General features: G+C 50.0%; 1 protein-coding gene across 4 annotated transcripts in view; it reads right to left on the reverse strand.

The window, feature by feature from the left end:
- ACACA (acetyl-CoA carboxylase alpha) overlaps positions 1-21,961 on the reverse strand; it is a 210,694-nt gene that overhangs the window by 127,245 nt on the left and 61,488 nt on the right. For 2 of the 4 annotated variants that reach the window (XM_029611734.1, XM_029611731.1), the window contains exons 24-31: positions 21,729-21,853; positions 13,886-13,999; positions 12,688-12,801; positions 12,144-12,233; positions 11,526-11,644; positions 8,115-8,138; positions 5,566-5,709; positions 1,129-1,231 (exon numbers count right to left, since the gene is read on the reverse strand). In XM_029611734.1, the coding sequence (XP_029467594.1) occupies positions 1,129-1,231; positions 5,566-5,709; positions 8,115-8,138; positions 11,526-11,644; positions 12,144-12,233; positions 12,688-12,801; positions 13,886-13,999; positions 21,729-21,853 (833 nt within the window). The remainder of the gene's footprint in view (positions 1-1,128; positions 1,232-5,565; positions 5,710-8,114; positions 8,139-11,525; positions 11,645-12,143; positions 12,234-12,687; positions 12,802-13,885; positions 14,000-21,728; positions 21,854-21,961) is intronic. The other 2 variants (XM_029611735.1, XM_029611732.1) reach the window with 1 other exon arrangement.

Genomic DNA, 21,961 nt, shown 5'->3' on the forward strand with positions numbered 1-21,961 from the left:
TCAGTATGTGCTGCCAAAATGGCCACCGGCTCCTCTGCGGCACCCCCCCCCCCCCCCGAGCCGGCCCAGTGCCTTTAAATTTCCCAGGCCCCTGGGGATCCCGCTGAGGTCCCGGCCCCCCCCCAGACACAATCATGGCAAAACAAGACTGAATCGAGGCAAACCCACCTCAAACCTCAGCCGCGACAAACTGTCACGCTGGGCGGGAGAAGGCATGCCGGCACGGTCAGGGCTGCACACACGGTTGGGCCTAACAATAGCAGCTACCAATGTCTGCACTCCATGACACCATCACGGCACTGAAGTACTCAGCACCCGGCCCCGACAAGCACAGACACTTCAGCTTACACCCTCCTGCCTGCCCGCAGAACTGCAGGTAGAGCACCCTGTGCCATCTGCTAGAGACAGAGAAAATACTGAGGAACTGCAGGTGGCACTAGGCTTTATGTAGCAGGGTCAGGCAAGTTATTTTCTCTGTCTCCACATGCTGGCAGGAATGTATGAGCCCAAGTGTCTGGACTGATCCGGGTACGTACAGGGAACAGCACTTACCTGCTGCCTCAGCCCTGCCTCTTCTCCTCCCTTGCTTGACTGTTTTTTTTTTTTTGTTTTTTTTAAAGAGACATACCTGAACTGCCAGGAAAGAAACAAAAGGGAAGGCACTCCCTTTTTTTGTAGCAGTGCCTCAAATTTTATTCTCTGCTTCCATCTGCTGATAGGGATGCATAAACCCCACTAGTCTGGACTGATCCGGGGTACGAACAGGAAAGGATTTTAATATTCAGTGGTTCCAGTGCAGCCGAGATCATTCTGTCCCCTTTTGCAAACATCTGTACAGGTAAGAAAGAGGAGTTCCCCTTGGTATTGATGTTACTGGATCTTCAGATTAACTGCTGCCGATCCAGGGATTTGCTTCAAACAGGTTCTCAGGTTCAGAAAGGTATTTGATTTAGCTGTAAAATATAACTCAACGAGACTTTGTTGGGTTCTTTGGCCCTCATCCAAGACTACAGCAACCAAGTAATTGCCCAAGTGTGATAGTCTAATGAGGTTTCAACGTCAGAGTTTTATGTGTTGGGTTGAAAGGTATCACGTTATTCGGACAGGATCATCCCTCAGCAGATCTACCTTGTTGTCTTCCTCATCAAAGAGGGAGGAGTGACCTGCCTCGGGGAAGGTGGGGCTCTGGGGAGGGGAGTCCGAGAAGCAGCTCATCACATCATCGAAGATCCTGCAATACAAGAAAAAAAAAAAAAGAAGAAGAGAAAGCTAAATCAGGCATTTCCATTTCAAGATTCACTCTCTCTCCTCCGAAGCTTGCGGGTTGGGATGGGACAAGGTGAGAAAAGAGTGGGGAAGAACAGGGGGCTAGGATGGTGCATAGCACATCAAAAGGCCACAGAGATGCTCAGAAAAATTCCTCCGGAATGTCACCGCTGAACTGAAGTTCGGATCACCAACAAAATGCGTTCTCATTTCATCAGCTAATGTTGCAATACGATTAAGCTATAAATAGTGGGTGTCCTCGGGATGGTTCCCAATGGACAACTACCCGTAGCACCAAGCAACTCTCACCCTTAGTCTTCCAGCGGAGAGGTAATGAATGGAATCCTGACCTCTCAGAGATCTCTTGAGCACAGAGTTAGGCACTCTGGTGGGGCAATGTGGGTGAAACTCACATTAACACTCCCCTCTGCTACGTCACCCTTAGGAGAGACAGCAAAGCGAAGAGCTACATTCCAACAAAATCAGTCCCTTCCTCAGCCTAAATCACTAGAAAAAAAATGTTTTAAAGAAAATTATTCCTTACCTGCTATTTTTCGTTCCTGTAGTACCACAGATCAGTCCAGACAGTGGGTTGTGTCCCCCTTCCAGCAGATGGAGTCAGAGAAAAACTCGAAGGGCGCCCCTTTATAAGCTGGTGCACCCTCTATGTCCCTTCAGTATTAAGAATATCAAAGCCTGAAGAAGACAAGTTGGATGGATCAAGGAATCAAAACTTCAAACTTGAAAAATGTATATGACGTACGAACTTTTGGCAATAAACAAACTTGCAAAACGAACCATTAAACAGCCACAAAGGGCCCTGAATCACTTAACCACTTGAACTGAGAGGCAATCCTAATCCCATAAATCCTTAGGGAGGAAGTATGGACTGATCGATATTAGCAGGTAAGAAATAATTTTCTTTTCCCTGTACGTACCCGGATCAGTCCAGACAGTGGGATGTACCAAAGCTTCCCTACGTAGGGTGGGCCACGGATAGTTCTGCTCGAATGACCTGATCGCCAAAGGAGCCAAAAACTGGTGGTTGCAGATTCAGACAATAGTGCCGAGCAAAGGTTTGCAGTGATTTCCAGGTAGCTGCTTGGCATATCTCATGCGGCGAGACTGCTTGGCTATCTGCCCAGGAAGCTGCTTGAGCTCGGAGTGAATGAGCCTTGATGCCCACTGGAGGCTGTCGACCGGCACCAATATACGCTGAAGATATAGCTTCCTTCAACCAGCAAGCAATTGTGGTTTTTGAAGCCTTGGTCCCCTTCCTGGGACCGCTCCATAGGACAAAAAGATGGTCCAACAAGCAGAAATCATTAGTAACCTCCAAATATCGAATGAGGATGCGCTTGACATCAAGCTGGCATAGGTCTCTGGAATCCTCATCAGGGAAGGACGGGAGTTCCACCGATTGATCCATATGAAACGCGGAGACCACCTTGGGCAGGAAAGAAGGTACTCTATGCAAGGAGACTCCCAAATCCGTGAAACGGAGGTAGAGCTCTCTGCACGATAGAGCTTGAAGTTCCGAAATCCTGCGGGCAGAACAAATAGCCACCAGGAAGACTATGAGGGGAGCTGATCGCAGCGGCTCGAAAGGGGGCCCACCCAGAATCCGAAGAACTAAATTTAGGCTCCAGGAGGGGCACAGGGTGTGGTCCAGAGGCTTTATGTGCTTCACTCCCTTGAGAAACCGGACGATGTCAGGATGAGACGAAAGAGGAGCTCCCTCCTGGTGATGGATAAGGGATCCAAGGGCAGCTACCTGCACCCTCAGGGAATTGTAGACCAATTCCTTCTCCAGGCCATGCTGTAAGAAAGATAGTATCTGGGCCACTGAAGCGTGACACGGAGAAACACCTATGGATGCACACCAGATCTCAAAAACCTTCCATACCCGGACATAAGAGATGAACACCCTGGAAATCCATGGACGATCCTCTGGTAGCTTATGCACCTTATTCTCTCTGAGGGATTTGATGATCTATTCTATATCTTCACCAAAAAGCAATTTCCCTTTGAAGGGCAGAGACCCCAACTGAGTCTTGGAAGAGGAATCCGCCGAGCAGTTACGAAGCCAGAGGAGGCGTCTAGCAGAGACTGCTGAGAACATTGATCTGGCCAGCTCATGGAGATGGTCATATAGAGCATCTGCTCCATAAGCTATCACTGCTTCCAGCCACTCCGCCTGTTATGCTTCCTCCGGAGGAAGCTCCTGTGTACTGAGCAGTTGTTGAACCCACCGGAGACCAGCTTGTTGCGTGAGGGAGCAACAAACAGCAGCTCTGACCCCCAAAGCAGACACCTCAAACACTCTCTTGAGGTATATCTCGAGCTTTCGATCCTGTAGATCTTGCAGGGCGGCTCCTCCAGTCACCGGAATAGTAGTTCTTTTCGTAATTGCAGACACTGATGCGTCCACTTTAGGGACTTTGAGGAGATCTAGGAACTTGTCAGGGAGAGGGTATAGCTTGCCTATAGCTCTGCCTACCCTTAGAGAGGCCTCAGGGGAATGCCATTCTCTGGACAATAATTGAAGCACAGGATGAAAAGGAAAAGTCCTCACTGGTGGACGTAGGCCGGCCAGGATGGGGTCCCCCCTCTCTACCATACTAGGCCCTGGGGGATCCTGTGGAGCCTCAATATCCAACTCTTGGAGAACATGGGGGGATGGGAGGATCTAACTCATCCCTCTGAAATAGGCATAAAGCTCTAGGGTCATCTCCTTCCATTTGTACATATAGAGAGGGATCACCCAGGTCTGGATCCGGAAGACCCTGAGGAAGGGGATCCAGGCCCACCGGATGAGGAACCACCCGTATCCTGGAAGATCCTTGAGGGACCCCTGCTCCTTGAGGGACCCCCGTAGAACCTAGGGGATCTGTCATCCTGCTCACCTTAGGGGGAGGAGGGTCCTGACGCTTAATCCTGTTGCTGGCCCAATCTTGCTAAATAGGCATTATGAAGCAAGAGCACGAAGTCCATAGAAAAAAGGCCAGGAGGAGGTCCCGAGGGAGAAACAGTAGGGAGGTCCCCTGAAGGTGTATCTGGGTCCGGAGGATTAACAGGCGTTAGAATCGGCGGTGAAGGAGAAAATCTGGCGTCTGGATCATCCCCTGGCTGCGTTGGAGCAGCCGGCTCAGCAAACAAAATGGCCGCCGTTCCTGCGCTAGACGGGATTGGGGCCGGCCTCTGAACATTGAGTCGCGTCTGTGAGTGAGAAACAGGACGCCCTGTCGGCCGCGAGGGACCCTCCCCACCAGGGAGGCACCTCGCGCAGATACCTTCATGGGAGAGCCGCGACCTGGGCTCTCCACAGGCACATCTCGAGGAGCGTGGCATGGGGGTGGGGGCCTAGCAGTGAACAGAAATGAATCCGGCTCGGGGCTGCGAGGAGCGGGTAAGAAAAACAAAGCCTCCGCTCACAAACATCACGACTCTCTCCATATATTTTTTTTTTTTTTTTTTTTAACACAGAGGAATGATGCATCTCTGTGAGCGCTGCCCTGAGGCAATCAGCATCTCAGGGCAGCGAGTCGGGTCGATGGAAAGGGGGAGAGGTTGGACCACCAACATTCACCCCTGAGAATCTGCAAACTAGAGCTGCAGAGGAATAAAGGTACAAAAACTTACCCCCGAAGTGTACACAGGCTGAAGTAAACTATTAACAGTCCTGCCTGCAAGTTTCAAATTGCTTGAACTTAGAGCAAAATTAAACTATGTACCCTTCTTCTTTACTTTTTTTTTTTTTAAACTTGATCCATCCAAAGATAAGGAATAAGCCAAGAAAGAGAGAAGAAATCAATAAATCTAGCTTTCCAGAATTTTACTGGGGAACCTGAGGTTCTACCACCCTCATCTGCTGGAGTCAGAAAAATACTGAAGGGATGCAGAGGGTGCACCAGTCCTTCGAGTTTTTCTCTGACTCCATCTGCTGGAAGAGGGACACAACCCACTGTCTGGATTGACCTTGGTACGTTTAGGGAATATATATTACCCAATTCCTAAGAGTGAGAACGTAACTTCCTACAGCATTCAACCTACGCTCTTAAGAGGGCATTGTACCCCACTATCGGTTAAAAACAACTTATGTTTTCTGTTACTGCCCAGAGAAAACAAATTATGAATCTCAGGTTCTGTTATTTCTTTGGAGGACCAAAGGTCTAGATGACCCTTCTGAGATCATGCAGGCCTCACGGTCCCAACAGCCACCAACAAGGGGGATGCCTGCAGAAGAGCCCCATAAAACCAGAAACAAGTCCCATCCTGGGAGTCCCACATTACACTTACCGAACGAAGTCCTCAAAGGTGCGGAAGGAGACCATCCCACCCATTCGCTGACAGGGTGGCGTGAAGGAGGTGTCCAGCAGGACGTCACTCACGCTGGCTACATGTATCATCCCGTAATGGTTGAGGTTAGGGGAGAAGGACATTCTAAAGGACAATTCAATCCAGCCATTAGGAAAGGAACAAGATACGCCATGCATTCTCCTCTTTTTAAAAAGAAGCATCTTATGCCTACAGGCTGTTACATCCAAAAGCTTTCTGCAAGCCCTGGATTTAAGTAAAAGTCAACTAGGCCTATGCCTAGGGCTGCAAAGTTTGGGGGCTGGGGGGAAAAGGTGGCAAATTTCCTACCCCCTGCCACCTTCCCCCCTGGACCTCAGCTCCAGTGGCAATCCTCAGTGAGCGCAGAGACTAAGCCTGCGCTCACAGGTGCAGCTTCCTCTGGGCTTTTGTGCAGAGGGCAAGGCCTGTGAATGCAGGCTTAATCCCTGCCCTCACTACACACTGTGAAGATCGCCGAGGTCTGAGACAGGGGATGCAAGCACACAGAGCTCAGTTTAACCTACTGGGGCGGGGGTGGGTGGGGGGAAGAGATGCAGCATGGCGCCGGCACTGAATCAGTACCTAGGGGTGATGACAGACCAAATCCATCCCCAGCTGTCTAAGCACTTAATAACAGAGCTGAGCGACTACGGACTATAGCCGGCTATCTCAAAGATTGACTGTAATGGGAAAAAATGTTATGTAATCCCCTTTCATGCACCAGGAAAAGCAAGGTAGTAAATAAATAAAATAATTAAGCCTCAGAGCCACATGGGCGCCTCATTCATCAAGGGGGGGGGGGGATTTTTCTTAATGAATCAAATCCATGCTGACTGGCTGGAGGGGAGAAGAGAGGCCCGGAAATGGAGACTACAGTCACAGGGTTCAGATCAGAGCCCTGGGTCACCCCAGGTTCTCATCTTCCCAAGAAGTCAGAAAAAAAAGACATCGGAGGGACTTGTGAGGACTGTGGAGGTGATGCAGTCAAACACAGTAACACAGCTCAAGAAAGCCGAGGGGGTAAGCACAGGAGGACCTCTAACTGCAAAGAAGCCAGAGGCAGGACAAGATGGGCCTTAAGAGTCTTTTATCTGCCATCTGATTCTTTCTATGCATTGTATCTGCAAATTACTTTGGGAGGAAAAAAAAAAAGGGTGGTATAGTATACCCAGAAAAAACACATTTTATTTGCAAAAATTGATATCTCGCCAGTTTGAATGACTTGCGCCTGGCAGGCTACAATAATAAGGCAAATACGTTCAAAAAGCATTAAAATATATTAAACAGCTATTTTAAAAAATGATTAAAAACCTCAAAACTCAGGGGCGATCATCCAATCAGTATATCAAGATATCCAAATGAAGGCCTGCTGAAAAAATGGGCATTTAATGGAGAAATTTCAAAGCCATTTACCCTGAAAAACTGCCCACCCTCGGCCAGCTCAAAGCATGTGTTTACTTTTAACCAGACTGAAGAAAGGGGTTTGGAAAACACCACACAAATCAAAATGTTCCAATCTTTAAAGCCTGATTTTCCAGCAAGAAAATCCACCTGCAAAAAAACCCCTGAAAAACAAAAAACAAATGCAGAATCCGCGGGTCCTTTGTACCCACGAGAAGCTTTCAAGGAGAAGGTATGCGGGTTGTTCCCCTTTCAAAGGTTAGGGAGAAGGTAGACGGGTACGGTGCACCCGAGGACTTTGCACGAGGGAGGCTTCTGGACAACTTTACATACACGCTGCTAAGGACCGCGACAGGATTTCAGGACCGAGCTGCAAAGTGCCGACACTGCACTGGGAGGCTCCGTGAGGGCACTGTGCACACTTTGACATTTTATTAATAAACAATCCGTCTTCATTTTTTTGCTTTTTTTCATCTGAGCCTCTTACAGAAGGAGAGGGGCGAGCGAATGCTAGACAAGATAAACCCAACCTGTCGATAAAGGGGTGAGCCAGCTTGTGGGGGGGGGGGTGCTGGGAGCCTGCGGCTTTGGCTCTTTACCCGGGAGGGGGGGGGGGGGGGCGACGAGAGGTGGGGACCGAGCCGTCAGGGACTGGCCCCTCAGCGTCGGCAGTTACCTCTGCTGGTCCAGGGGATCAGGCGGGCCACACGGTGGCCGTCGCTGAGGGAGAGGGGTGCCAGACTGGAGTCTGTCCACTGTTACTGAGGCTGAGGGGGAGCGTGGGGGCGCATCTCCCCTTCCTCGGGGCACCCACCTGGCTCGGTCCGGTCCAGCCCGCAGCTGGTCTAAAATCGCCAGAGCATAAGGGCAAGAAAGACCAACTTGACCAATCAGATCAGTCCATTTAGCATTTCTGGTTCTTCCTCACTCCCTCCCCCTCACAAACACCCTTACCACAGGCAGCGCATGGCTAGTGAAAAGCTCAAATTAACCGCAAACTGCCATGTTTTATTAGAAGCTTGCACACATCAGGGCCCACCTGCAGGATTAAACGTCACAAAGGGCTCAGCTAGCCATGATTGAATTGAAAAAGAAACAAATTACATTACCTGTTGAGCGTGGGGATGCTCCCTCTGTAATCAAACAACCAGAGTTAGTGATTGGTTAGCGAAAGCCATAATAGAGAGAGAGTCCGTAATTAAAGCAGGCGAGGGCTGGCAGCTCGGAGCTTACATGGGACACAGCAGAGTTCAGATCCTCACATTCAAACCACACCTGGGGGTCACTGAAAAGTGCTGTCAAACCCAGCAGCTGGCAACATCTGTTCCCCTGATGCATAAGCTGTGTGTATCCTCGTCTACCCCAAAACCTCATGGCCGAGATATCCTGGTCACCTAACATTAGGGAAGGGTCACCGATGCTTTTAGGGTCTGCGTGCGGTGGGAGCACACACTGTCCCTTTACCAAGTCACTGTTACTCCCGGGCCAATATCTCACAGGACTGGGTGGTTCTTGCAACATAGCCACCCCCCAAAAGCAGCCACTGTATGCAACTGGTTATGGGTGGAGGCAGTGGGGGCGATGGTAGTGAGCAGTGAGGAGAGGGAATTGGATTTAGAAGGTGCCACGGACCAGAGTGCTGCCTTAAATGCAGAATACTGGTGCACAGCGCGAGTGGTGCTGCGGGCAAAATCCCAGAGCGGTTTGGTTGCTGTTAAAGCTGCTGGCTCAAAATCAAAGTACACATGGAGCCAGATGAGATAAGAGAGAGGCAAAAACTTCCATGACTAGTGCTAGTCCCTACGGTATAGGGCAGAGTTTGTGAAAACTTCTCTGTCTCCATCTGCTGGGAGGGTACGAATAAGGAACCCAGAGCTGGGCTAAAAACATTATTTTTTTTTTAAACGGGCCAGGGATAACGGGGGGGGGGGGGGGGGACCAGACCACTGGTAATCTCCCCCCCCCCGGGCGCCTTACCTCCAAGGAGCCCCGTGGGGGTCACCAACCCCAGCTCCTTAAACCTGCTACCAGAGGGGATGGTCCCTCTAGGACCTGCCTACCCCCTGCTTGATCCTTGAGTCAGCTTGATCCTGTCTCACTATCTATTTGATTTGTTTTGGTTTTTTTAAAGGAGATGGTCTTATCCCCCAAAACAGGTCAAGACTGCAGGGTTTCCACCACCTCCATCTGCTGGAGACCAAGAAATACTGAGGAGATGCAGGTGGCACACCAGGTTAAGAGGGGGTGCCCTTCAAGTTTCTCTCTGTCTCCATCTGCTGGAAGGGAGGCATAACCCACAGCCTGGACTGATCTGGGTACATACAGGGAACTGGACTACGGGGCTCATGTTAATTCCCATGTGCCAAGACAACACACATACACACTCTCACTCATTTACAACCCCTTCCACCTATGGAGAGAAGTTCTGCGTGTGCCTGAATGCGCACTCGGAGCTGGCAGCTGCCCCCTCTCCCGGTAAGCTCTTTATGCATGCAGTCTCAGCGTTAGCTCAGCCTTCACCCGCTGAAGCTCATTTCATTCCAGCTGCTGATGCTGTGCAAGCCTTTCATTGAACTGCGACGCGTCCTGCGCTCCCCACTTCCTCTCTTACGATGGTGTAAGCACAGTGCGATGGTGGTGGTGGTGGTGGGGGAGTCAGGGGAAGGGAAATTTTGGAAACCAGACAGGACAAAGTGGAACCTGCAGGAGGCGAGCACGCCCACAAAGCTGTCTCCTCCTCCACCTGCACCTCTTTCCAAGCTGCCAGTTTTTGGGGAGAGTTTAGTCTCTTACCATGCCCAGCACATGAGCAGCATAGTAAAAACTGAGGGGCTACTATTCAGTCACTGGCCAGACTGCAAAGTTAGCCAGATAGACACCTCCAGGTAACTTTGGAGGGACATTCAGGGGAGCAGCTGCACTACTGAAGATAGCTGGATAAGTTTCTCTGGCTACCTTTAGGACTATTCCATGGCAGGACTGGAGTTAGCCAGATAACTTATCCAGCTAACATCACCCTGCCCTGGAATGCCCCCTGAAAGCCTGGCCGCTGGTATCACCATTGCCATTGCCCAGCTTCTCTTCTCTCACCTGTCACTATCTTTGTCCTCCAGAGGCCCACACTGGCGATTCAGTTTAATAATGGGCTGGCACCTTGTGCACAGAGCGGGGATGTAGGAGAAGGGTTTTACTGCTGTGCTGCCGAGGGCAGCTACCGAGTCGGTTATCTGTTGCGGAAAACAGCTTTCTGGACTAAAAGGAGGGGGGAAGAGAAAGCCCCGAAAGCTGTATCCCAGGCCAGGGGCAACTTCTGAGTGTCCAACGCCTTCCCCCCTCCTGTGCGGAGGAGGTTACAGGGAGAGTGAGAGGAGGTGGCGAGGTGTGCTCCGTTATGTCATGGAGTGCACGGAGCAGCCATGAGGCTCAATGCTGGGCCCACTAATTTTCCTCGGGGCAGCTCACTTGAAGCAGCACCGGTCCTCCCCTCCCCCTGTTCTCAGACACAGGGTATTCTCCATCTGAAGGCAAGACCCGAAATCAGGGAGCAAACCAACCCCCTACCCAAATGTTTTGGAAAAGGACATCCAAAGGTTTGGCGTGATGCTACACTCCCTGAATGCAAGAAGGGGCTTGGACGGGAATTAGAAACCAGGCAGGACCACACTGACCCCCTGATCCTGCCCCAAATCATTCCCCTCACTCAGAAGGGTCTGAATCTGAACTGGCTCCTTCCTGAACTGCCAAATCCTTCTGCAGTTAACCTCTTTCTGACTGTACCCTGCGCCTCTTACTGAAGGATTCCCGTAGGTACGGAGCAGCAGAAAAATAAAATCCCTGACAAGTGACCAGGAGCAGCACGAAGGCCCGAGAGGCAGATGGAAGCATACAGTGCCCATGTTCCTCACATAAGAAACGAGGGGAAAAAAAAACAGGTCACTTAAAGATGTTTCTCGTCAGAAGCTTTTCAAAACACCTCAGGATCAGCTAAAAGCACGTTCCCAGGCTGTTCTCTGCCCAAGAGAGCCGGCGACCATGTAAAAAGGGACACAAACTGCTCTGAACCAGAAGAAAAAAAAAAATGTGTTTGAGCACTTTTAGGAAAGTGCAACATCAGAACCACCTTTTCAACAAAAGGTGTAGACCTAGCATAGATCAACACTGCCCCCAGTGGCCAAAACTGGTTTATCGCAATTTTATTCAGGTTTTGTGGTACTTGGGGGGGGGGGGGGGGGGGCTATGGAAAAGATCAGTCTGTAATATCTACTCTCATCCCTTTCTTCTGTAAATACCGCCAGTCAGATTCTTGCACTGAGAGCACCAAAAATGAGAAATTTGTAGGAAAAATAACTTTAAAAAAAACATCAAAAAAACAACTGATGGGAGAAACTGGCTTAGAAGTTTAGCTTTTTATAAAATATTTTCCTGCAACGAAGAAAGGATTCCTTTCATTATAGCCAAGTCCCTGTGTTTAGGGCAGAAGAGCAGAGGAGGGAGGAAGGAAGGGAGGGAGCTTAGCTGACCTGTTTGGGTGGGAGGAAGGCAGCATGAACTGGAACTCCACCACGCAGGTGTTCTCCTTCAGCTGGCGGTGCTGCACGCTATTCAGCTCGTAGGCAATATATGCCCGCCGCACGTACACCTGGCCAGGAAAGCAACACACACACAGATGAAAGCGGCGGCAGGCCCCAGCTGTTAACCTGCCGCCCGGGGGACTGGGCCGGGCAGTGCAGGATCCAGCCGGAGGGTGGCGGGGATGCCAAGTTAAGTTGGTCCCCGCCCGTTCACCTTCCTTTCCCCCTGCCGTCAAGTGTAATTCTACAGCGGGTTCAGGGTTCCTTTGGTGCGGCCGCAGAAAGGGGGGGGGGGGGGGGGGGGGGAATGAGGAGGGAGGAATGCTGCTGGTCGGCAGGATTTCATACATTTTTTCTTTCTTAAGTTACACACATAAGACGAGTCCTGTGGCTCCGAGCACAATGTAAAAGTTTGGCCCGATTTTAAAGAAGAATTTTAGGTTTAGATGGACACAGGCAAAGAAAAAAACACCATCACAAACATCCCCCTCCCCCCCACCCACAAAACCCCACAAAAGCTTTGGAAGGTTCCGAGCTGTAGGACCTCGGCACGAGGCAGGGACCTACCTCCAGGGCCGCCATCCTCACCACCTGGTTACTGTGGTAGAAGAAGTTGGGTAAAACATCGAAGATGGACGTCTCGGAGAGGATGAGTTTCTGCAGCAGGATGCCAGGGGTTAATGGAGATGAATTTGGTAAATGTATGCATAAAATAGTCCCGACTTACCCCCTGGGGGCTACCTCCACCCTGTGCTGAGAAGTACAAACACCAGAGGCAATGCTGGGTGCTTGGAGGTCTCCACTGGAGACCGGTCATGATGGCTCCTGTTTGCACCCCAGAACCATGTTACTACAATTACCCAAAGAGCTAACCAAGCAGGAGCTTTTTAAAGATGGGGAAATTTTAAAGCTTCACACTGAACTCTTCTCCTGACACCCCACTGCACTGGATTTTCTATTCTGTTCCACCTTATGGCCACAGAGAGGCCTTTGCCCTAGAAGCCAAGGTTCTTTGGAAACAGGCAATTCCCATACCTTGGGGGGGTGGGGGTGGGGGACTTGGGGAGTGGGAGAAAGGATAAAAAAAAAAGAGAGATGGGTTCTTGGGTACCTGCAGGTTCTCGATGCAGAATTGGTGGCCGTACATGTCGATGGCCGAGAGGAAGATGGACTCCACCTGATTGTGCCGGAGTTCGTAGGAGGGCAGGTGAGAGGCAATGAGAACCTGGCAGGGGTGAGCAGCAGAAAGGCATGAGCAAGGCTATAAGGAGGCGCTCCCTTCCCCCCAAATGAACATCACATTAACGAGATCCTGGCACTTTGCATATGGAGAGAGAGTGTAAGGGCCAGCAGGGCAGCCTCGTTACATAAAATCACAGCTGCAATTCTTGGGGATGCAGGTTCCAATCCCAGCCCCACTAATCACTGTGTAATTTTCAGTCACAGCCAAGCACTTTATGGTCATATAAGACTGAGCCTGCACAAAACTGTGCAATTCAGCCAGAAGTTAATTCCCATATTAACGAGGAGAACGAATTAGGATGGCAGGAGGTCATAGGACAAGTCATGAAGGTGCCTCCATTTGTCTGCTGTGAAAGAGGGCAAGTCTCGTACAGTGCCGCATAGACCAATGGTGCAATCGAAGTAACCAGCCAACCCAGCTGATGAGGTACAGACCGACCCATAGGATTGTAAGCTCTGGCTCAGTGCATTCTGTTACTTTTAGCTCCTTGTACAGATGCAAAACTACAAGGGCCACCATGCACTGGGATGAGAAATTTACTGGCGGTACTGTGCAATTCTTTCCATTTCCAAAGGGAAACCACGCCTCTGAGCTCAGTGGAGGGTCCTCGGGATGTATACAAGCCCAACTCTGCCAGGGCAGAGCTGCCAACAAACTCCAGGTCTTCGGGGAAAGACGGAAGCAGCCCTGTTGGCATCCCTGTTATTATCAATGGACTTGCGGTTCCTGCTGTTCGTGAACACGGAGAGAAATTGGGCCTACCAGGGTAACAGCCAGGACCGGCTCAGTCCGACACCTGAGACATGGAGTTTGTCGGCAGCCCCAGGACAAGAGAGCAGCTTCACCCGAGCTCTGCCAGGATGATGCACAGCTCCTCCTCCTCCTCCTCCTCACCACCACGTCCGTGTGAGCTCGTGTGGCCTCTCGGCCGTCCCGAGGAACGCCCGGTTTATTCTGCTCATAATTCGCTCTCAGGGAGGGGCAGGGTTTGCGGGGGAATCGGGCCAGAGCCTAACAAAAAAGAGGGCTGGAGGTTGGAGCGGATCCAAACATTGGCTGTGGCTACCTGGCGCGCCCGTAAGGCCACCTTGGCGTTGGTCGTCTTACTCAGCTGGGTCAGCTCAATCAGGATATTAAGCAGCTCGTCAGTCAGGGTGGGGTCCCGGCCACACAGCTGGTCCTGGAAAGAAAGAACATAGACCAGACACGTCGGTGATGGAGTGGGGGGGGGGGGGGAGGGGGTTTGTGGTATTCATTCTTCACGTTTTTTTATTTCCTTGTTACTCACAGCACCTCCACACGCCCCAAAATGTTTTAGGGTGAGGTTTGGGGGGGGGGGGGGGGGGGGGGGGGGAAGTACTGATGAGTTTCGGTGGGAAGCAAAGCTCGGGCTGAATCCTTCAGGAGATGCCAGTGGCAGGACGAACTGCCCAATGCTGTGTCACTTCCTGAGCAAAATTGCCCCCGAGAAGCAGACATGCAAAAGAGCAATGCTTAACCCGGAGCACCCAAGACCCACATGCTGCAGAGCAGCCTCACCTGAAGGTTTAAAATTTCTACACCGTGTGGCTTTCTAAAATCGACATTCAGACTCCCGCCCGCAGACGGGCAAACTGCAATGTAAATCAATTGCGCCGTAGCTCGCGGCAGCACATGAGTCCAGCCGTGAATTAACTAAACTCAGCTCAGAAAAAAAATGTTTAAAATTACTACCTGCTTTAAATTATTCTTTAAAAAAAAAAAAAATGCACTGCTATGGCCCATCTTAGTCCCAATACCTCCAGAGCAGCTCGAGAAAAAGATGGGAAACTTCCCACAAAACAAGACTTATTTGATTTTTTTTCCTCATTTACTATGGGGTGGATTTTCAAAACAAAGCCAAGCACCCGTCCTTGGCGACTCACTTTTAGGAAATTTAACTAAGCTGAAATTTAAGTCGAATTTAAATGCCAAAGTTTTATGCTGAAAATTCTCCTAATTTAGGCCCCTAAATATGTAGGAAAATAAATGCTATTTATTTGTCTACATTTAGGTGGTTAGCACTGAAAATCAGTACTTACTTCCCCTGGCCCCTCCCCCCCACCATACAGATGCCTTGTTAAAAACAGCTCCCTAAATTTAGGATGTCAGCAGGGGGAACTTCCATTTATACAGCTCGGGGTATCTAACTGCTGAAGTTAAACATCTTTGGACTATCACTCTCTTTCAGTTCTGCAATGGCGTTTGCCTCAGGGTTGAATCAGAAAGCCCGGAGTGTCAGCGTTTTGCACAAAGTTGGCATAAAAAAAAAATTCTATTTTTTTTTCTGGTTGGGCAGTGGGAATGTTGCAACGCATACTTGGCGACCTTCACTCGCCAGACCACAGGCCACAAAAGGCCAGCGTCTTTGAGGAAAGGAGACGGGAGGCTCTGAGGCAGGACACGAAGAGTCCCCCCCCCCCATGCCTGACTGCCCTCTCTGGTAACACCCGATACAAGCCTCCCCGTCTGCCAGCCAGAAACATAGCTTGCAGAACAAGACGACTAATTGCAATCCTCTCCCTTTCCCATTAAAAAATAAAGAACGCCATAAAAACCAGAATGTTCTACGGCCTCTGCCTGTCCTCGTTCACAAAGGCAGCAAGCGAACGTGTCAAACCAGTTGGTTTCGGGGTTTTTTTTTATCCCTCTGACAAGGCCTTGTCTCCTCGGCAACCCCGGTGTAATTACACACTTGAGTGACTGGGGGCTATGAGGAGAATTGAAGGCCTGAGCTGCAAACAGCTGCCATTTTGCCTTTCCATCGCTTCCGCGTGATTGCTGGAGAAATGAGCAGCCCCGGCTCAGACTAGAATCCTCAGATGAAAATCTCTGATGGGGGGAGGAAGAAGGGGAAGCAATGTGTCCCAGGGATGAGAAAGTCTTAGGCAGGTGTCTGCCACTCAGAGAGTCAGGCAGGCCCCTTCCAGCTAACAGCTTAAAACCAAGGAGGAGAGCAGGCCAAGAACCTGTTTATTGGGATGAGGAGGTGGCCATGGGAGAGGGGTTTCTCTGTTTGAGATGAGTGATTTGGGCTGTCATATAAATCCCTACAATTAGTACCAAGGATACCGGGCTCAGAGCAGGGTCCTGCCCCAAGTAATTTCTAACATATAATGGGTGAAGCCAGAGGGAGATCTGCCCTCCATATTCATTAAGCAATTCTACCACAGACATCAGGGCTGGTGCTAGCTTTTTTGCTGCCCAGCACGAGTAATACTGAGTCCCTCCTCCACCCGTCCCATTCATTCAAACTCTGTTCCGGACCAACCAAAAAAAAAAAAAGCCCAGCTCCCTCCAGCGATATAAACTTTAAAAACTGACATCTCCCCCTCTCCCGGGTCTTCACTCCCTGCCTCAGAATCCATGGCCAGTGCAAGAGTATTAGGTGACCTAGCCTTGCATAATGCACCCCCCTTTCCCCCAGCCCTCTCCACACACCCACACAAGAGTTCTGTATGTCTAATAACATTTTACATGAAGAAGATCAATGTTCAGCATTCGGAGGTAAAAATATCACTTTTATTATATTATATTTGCATGCACTGCTGTAATGCCAACCAGAAATTCCTCCAAATGGTATCAGGCCTATTGTAACGTGTGTTAGGTGTTGGCTTGCCCCTCCGAAAGCCCTAAAACACTAATACACTTCCTATCAGTCCACATGCAGAACATATACAGACTCTCACCAAATACAGAACAAAGCAACCATAAAATAGAAATACAAACGTGCAGGCAAGAACTGAACTGGAAACCACAAGAAGCTTGACACTCTATGCAGTGCAACCATGAAAAAAGAAAACCATCACCATGCCTCAAACATTAAAATCAAGAAATATAATAAGTACATGATTATAATAGTAAAAACATGCTAATATGAATATTTCAAAAGCAGGTGACAAATAAAAATTTGAATAAAACTCATATACAATTTTTTAAAGTGTCCCAAACAGCAATAAAATATTTTAAAACAGTAGACAACACTAAACAACAACCAAAAAATAAAACTAAAAAGGAAAAACCAATTCATGCTTTCCATTCCTAGGAAAGGAAAATTGGTTCTTATCTGCTAATTTTCGTTCCTGTAATACCACAGATCAGTCCAGACCAGTGGATTATTCATCCCTACCAGCAGATGGAGACAGAGGACAAAACTTTGAGCACTGCTACTTAACAGAGAGGGTCACCTGCAGTCCCTCAGTATTGACCTGTACCCAAGCCAAGATTAATCTAACTACTCCTCGAATGGACAGAGGGATCAAGGGGTTGGAAACCCCTCAAACTATAAACCTTGTTCATCCACAACAACATGAAAACTGGAAATATTGCAGAATCTGCCCAACTATGATACACCTTGGAGTAAAGATCCTTCACTTACAGAATATTAAACTTGGCAGAAAGGTCAGTCTTTTGGAGTCAACTGGGAGGGTCTCAGGATTGATCTGTGGTATTACAGGAAGAAAAATTAGCAGGTAAGAACCAATTTTCCTTTTCTGAACATACCCAGATTAGTCCAGACCAGTGGGAAATACCCAAGCACCCCATAACTGGGCAGGCACCCGAAAAACCAGCACGCAGGACATTCTCACCAAAGGAAGTCTCATCCTTTGCCCTGACATCCAGACCATAATGTCTGGTAAAGGTATGAATCGAAGACCACACTGCAGCCCTACAAATCTCCTGAGGAGACAGCAGCTGACACTCAGCCCAGGATGCGGCCTGTGCCCTAGTGGAACGCGCTCTCAAACCCACAGGAATCTGCCGCCCCTTACAAATGTAAACAGAGCAAATGGCCTCCCTAAGCCAACGAGAAATGGTAGCCTTAGAGGACTTGTCTTCTTTCTTCGCTCCACCATACAGAACAAAAAGATGATCAGAGCAATTAAATACATTAAAGACTTCTAAATAGTGTAAGAGAGTCTGTCTTACATCAAGCAGATGTAACTCTCTATCCTGAGGAGAAGATCTCGACCACTCCAGAAACCCTGGAAGCTCCACAATCTGATTGACATGAAAGGAAGATACCACCTTTGGCACAAAGGAAGGCACTGTTCTCAATGAAACCCTGTCACTGTAAATCTGCAAAAATGGGTCCTTACAAGACATGGCCTGCAGCTCTGAAATCCTTCTAGTGGAACAAACTGCAACCAGAAACACTGCTTTCAGCGTCAAATCCTTCAGGGTCACTCTTTTTAGAGGCTCAAAGGGAGTTCTGCAGAGAATGCAAAGAACCAGGTTGAGACTCCAGTCCGGACAAATCTTCTGCACTGGAGGACGCAAACGCTTTACCCCCTTGAGGAACCTAATGACATCCGGATGAGCAGATAAAGTCCTACCCTGAAATTGTATAATTCTGTCTAGGCTGCTGTACTAGGCCTTGAAAAGCCTTAAATCTGGGTATTCCAAGGTTTTTCCGACCTGTGGAGAAAACAACTAAATCCTCCTCGGAGTGCTCTCAAAGCAGCCACCTGCACCCGAAGCGAGCTGTATGCCAAACCCTTGGACAATCCCTGCTGCAGGAAGTCTAACACATGTGACACATCCACCGTCAGGGGATCCAGCCGACGCTGAAGACACCACACTTCAAAAGGTTTCCTGACCCTAACATACGCCATGGATGTCGCCGGCCTCCTGGCCTGAAGAAGTGAGGAGATGACTTGCTCAGAGTAATCCTTCAAGCGCAGCCTCCGCCTCTCAAAAGCCAAGCGTGAGACAGAAGTGATCCTTCCAATCTAAGAATATGGGACCCTGACACAGCAACTCTAGGAGATGAGCCAGCCTGAGAGACCCCTCTACTGCAAGCCTCATCGGATCTGCGAACCACGGTCTCCGCGGCCATTCTGGCACCACCACAACCACACTCCCAGGATATGACTCAATGCACCTGAGGACACGACCCACGAGAGGCCATGGCGGAAAAACATATAGGAGGATTCCTGTCAGCCAAGGGCACACCAGAGCATCAAGACCCACTGAACCGACCTCTTTTCTTCGAATGAAAAATCTCTCTGTCTTTGAGTTGAGTCTTGTCGCCATCAGCTTCAACTGGGGGAACGCCTCACCTTGCGAGGATGTAGTTCCAGGCCTTGGGGAACAACTCCCACTCCCCTGGATCCAGCTGTTGTCTGCTGAGGAAGTTTGCCTGCACATGGTCTACTCCTGCTACATGCCATGCAGCAAGACCTTTGAGATGACACTCTGCCCAAGCAAATAACCTCAGAGCTTCCAGCACCACAGCATGACTCTTCGTGCCGCATGCCGACTGATGTACGCCACCGCTGTCGCATTGTCCGAGAACACTCGAACCATTTGTCCTCTGAGCAGGGGCAGAAAGGCCTCCAGGACTCAATGGACCACCCTCGCCTCGAGACGATTGATGGACAAGGACTTTTCTTCCGGTAGCCACAGACCTTGCGCCGACTGGCCCAAGCACACTGCCCCCCAACCCACGAGATATGCATGTGTGGAAACCACCACCCAGTCCAGAAGTTCCAGGTCCATCTCCTTCTCTAAATTGGGATGAGACAGCCACCACGAGAGAGTGGACCTGGATTCTCGAAGCAGAGGCAAGGGAAGATGGAATTCCTCTGAACAAGGATGCCACATGGACAACAGTGCGCATTGCAGTGGCCTCATGTGTGCAAACGCCCAAGGAACAAAGTCCAATGTGGAAGCCATGGACCCCAGAACATGCAAATAGTCCCACACCATCGGGATCACCAATCGGGGGAGACGCTTCACCTGGGATTGCAACTTCGCCACCCTGTCCGCTGCCAGGAAGACTCTGCTCTGCTGAGTGTCGAAGCGGGCTCCCAGGTAAACCAAGGATTGGGTCGGTTCCAAATGACTTTTCTGCACATTTATGACCCAACCGAGCAACTGCAAGGTGAACATCACCCTCTGGAGAGACCTCTTGAACTCTTCCTTTGACTTTGCTCAAATCAGCCAATCATGCACGTACGGATGTACCAAAATTCCTTCCTTGCAAAGGGCCGCTGCCACCACTACCATCACTTTGGTGAACGTATGTGGCGCCATCGCCAGACCAAGAGGAAGGGCTCTAAACTGAAAATGTTGACCCAACACCATGAAACGAAGAAACTTCTGTTGTTCCATCCGAATGGGAATGTGCAGGTACGACTCCGTGAAGTCCAGGGAAGCTAAAAACTCTCCCTTACGGACCGCTGCTATCACGGTGTGCAGTGTCTCCATGCAAAAGCGCAGCACTCGAAGGGACCAACTTACCATCTGCAAATCAAGAATGGGACGAAAGGAGCCCTCCTTTTTGGGAACCCCGAAGTAAACAGAATACATTCCCGGTCCTTGCTCCGCCAAAGGAACAGGAACCATGGCCTTGAGGTTGAGCAATCTCTGCAGATGGCCCTCTCGGTTAAGTAGCAGTGCCTCCAAGTTTTGTTCTCTGACTCCATCTGCTGGAAGGGATGACTAACCCACTGGTCTGGACTGATCTGGGTATATTCAGGAGCTTTTGATTTCCAGTCACACTGTGATTGGCATGGGTTAGTGGGAATGGGGCCCACAAACTTTCTCATGTCTTTCATATACATGCACGCAGTTCTATGCTTACATATATACATGATCCCTCCCTCACACACACACACGCATCTCCAGTGCTTCTGTGCTGGCCCTGCAGAATTCAACACTCATTTCCTCTATGCTCAACTCGTGAATCGCGAGATGAACATAGAGGAAGTGCTAGCACCACGAGTGTTGAATACTGCGGGACCGGCATATGAGAAGGAGCTGCGGGATGGGCTTTCTTTGGTGGGGGGGGGGGGGAAGGGTGTCTGTCATGTGCCGAGTTGCGGAGTGCAGGCGTCTTGCTTCTTCTGCTACCAGTGGGATCAGGTCCACCGGCAGCCGCATGGGCCTCTCCCTGCTCCAGACGCCGGTCCCCCCCCCCTCCCCCAGGTGTGCTGCCTGTGCAATTGCACAGTTTGCACACCTGGGGGTGCTGGGCCTGACAGACAAAGACAGGAAGCAAAGCTTCAGGAACCAGGCCCTTAGTCCTGAGCCCCACCAGCATAACCCCCCCCCCCCCCCCGCACTCTCTGGAGAAGAAAAGCTGCAGGGGACACGAGGAAAGACATTTACCGCACTGAAAATGCAGAAAACCGGCAGCTGTTTACTTTTTCGGTGGGGAGAGCGGAGAAGGGAAAGGGCTGGGTATAAGTTACAGATGGGGAGGAAATGGCCCTGTGGGAAGAGCGGGGGCACTGGGAACATGGCGCATGAGGCATCAAGGAACGTACAGCTTTTTATAGAAAGTGTGTGCGGTGTTGCTTCTCCACTGGGTGAGATATTATCCACTGCAGCTATGAGATGAGTTTTATACTACAGGCATCTAACAAACCATCTTGATTAGACCACACCCAGGCTTTGGCTCAGCGAGTGGCATACAGTGAGCATGTGGCTAGCACATGCCCTGGCCATGGACTAGGGATGACTGAGAATGGAGCGTACCACACATTGCACTGGCTGTGGCCTATGATGAGCATGGTTAAAATATGACTAAAATGTAAGGAAGCATCTCAGCCAGCACCAGAATCAACGACTTTCTGGTCTAGGGGCAGTGGCCCTACCCATTAGCCCAAAGAGGGCACGGCAGACTATGTGCTCTTCCTCCTTAGCTGCGGTTCTATCTTTCACCCTTAGAGAGGGAGCATCATACACCATGGCTGACAACACATGCACCAGCTGTGGTCCTGCGGGAGACTTCCCTCACGCGTTTCATAAGTAATGTGTGCCCCAGTCATGACCCATGGTCTGGTGGCCTGCTTAGCCACAGGAAAGAGAGAGGGGGAAATGCGAGACACAGTAAGCATATCAAGTCTATCAAACACATGGCCTGGAAACTGGCGATGACTTACGATGAGCATGGTGACCAGCAGGTTCTTCTTGGTGACCTGGGCATGGGAGAAGATGTAATTCAGCACCGTACCCAGCTCACTCTTGTTTTCTTCCCGCAGCGAGAACACGCATTTATCATAGTGACCTGTGATCAGAAACAAAGCAGGCATCCTCAAAGCAGCGCCCGCATAGCAAGGAACAGAAACCTTCAGGACCACTAACCAGGTGCTCAGGTGAAGGTAGGAATTATCAG

The sequence above is a fragment of the Rhinatrema bivittatum genome, chromosome 8, assembly GCF_901001135.1.
Source record: "Rhinatrema bivittatum chromosome 8, aRhiBiv1.1, whole genome shotgun sequence".
NCBI lineage: Eukaryota > Metazoa > Chordata > Amphibia > Gymnophiona > Rhinatrematidae > Rhinatrema > Rhinatrema bivittatum.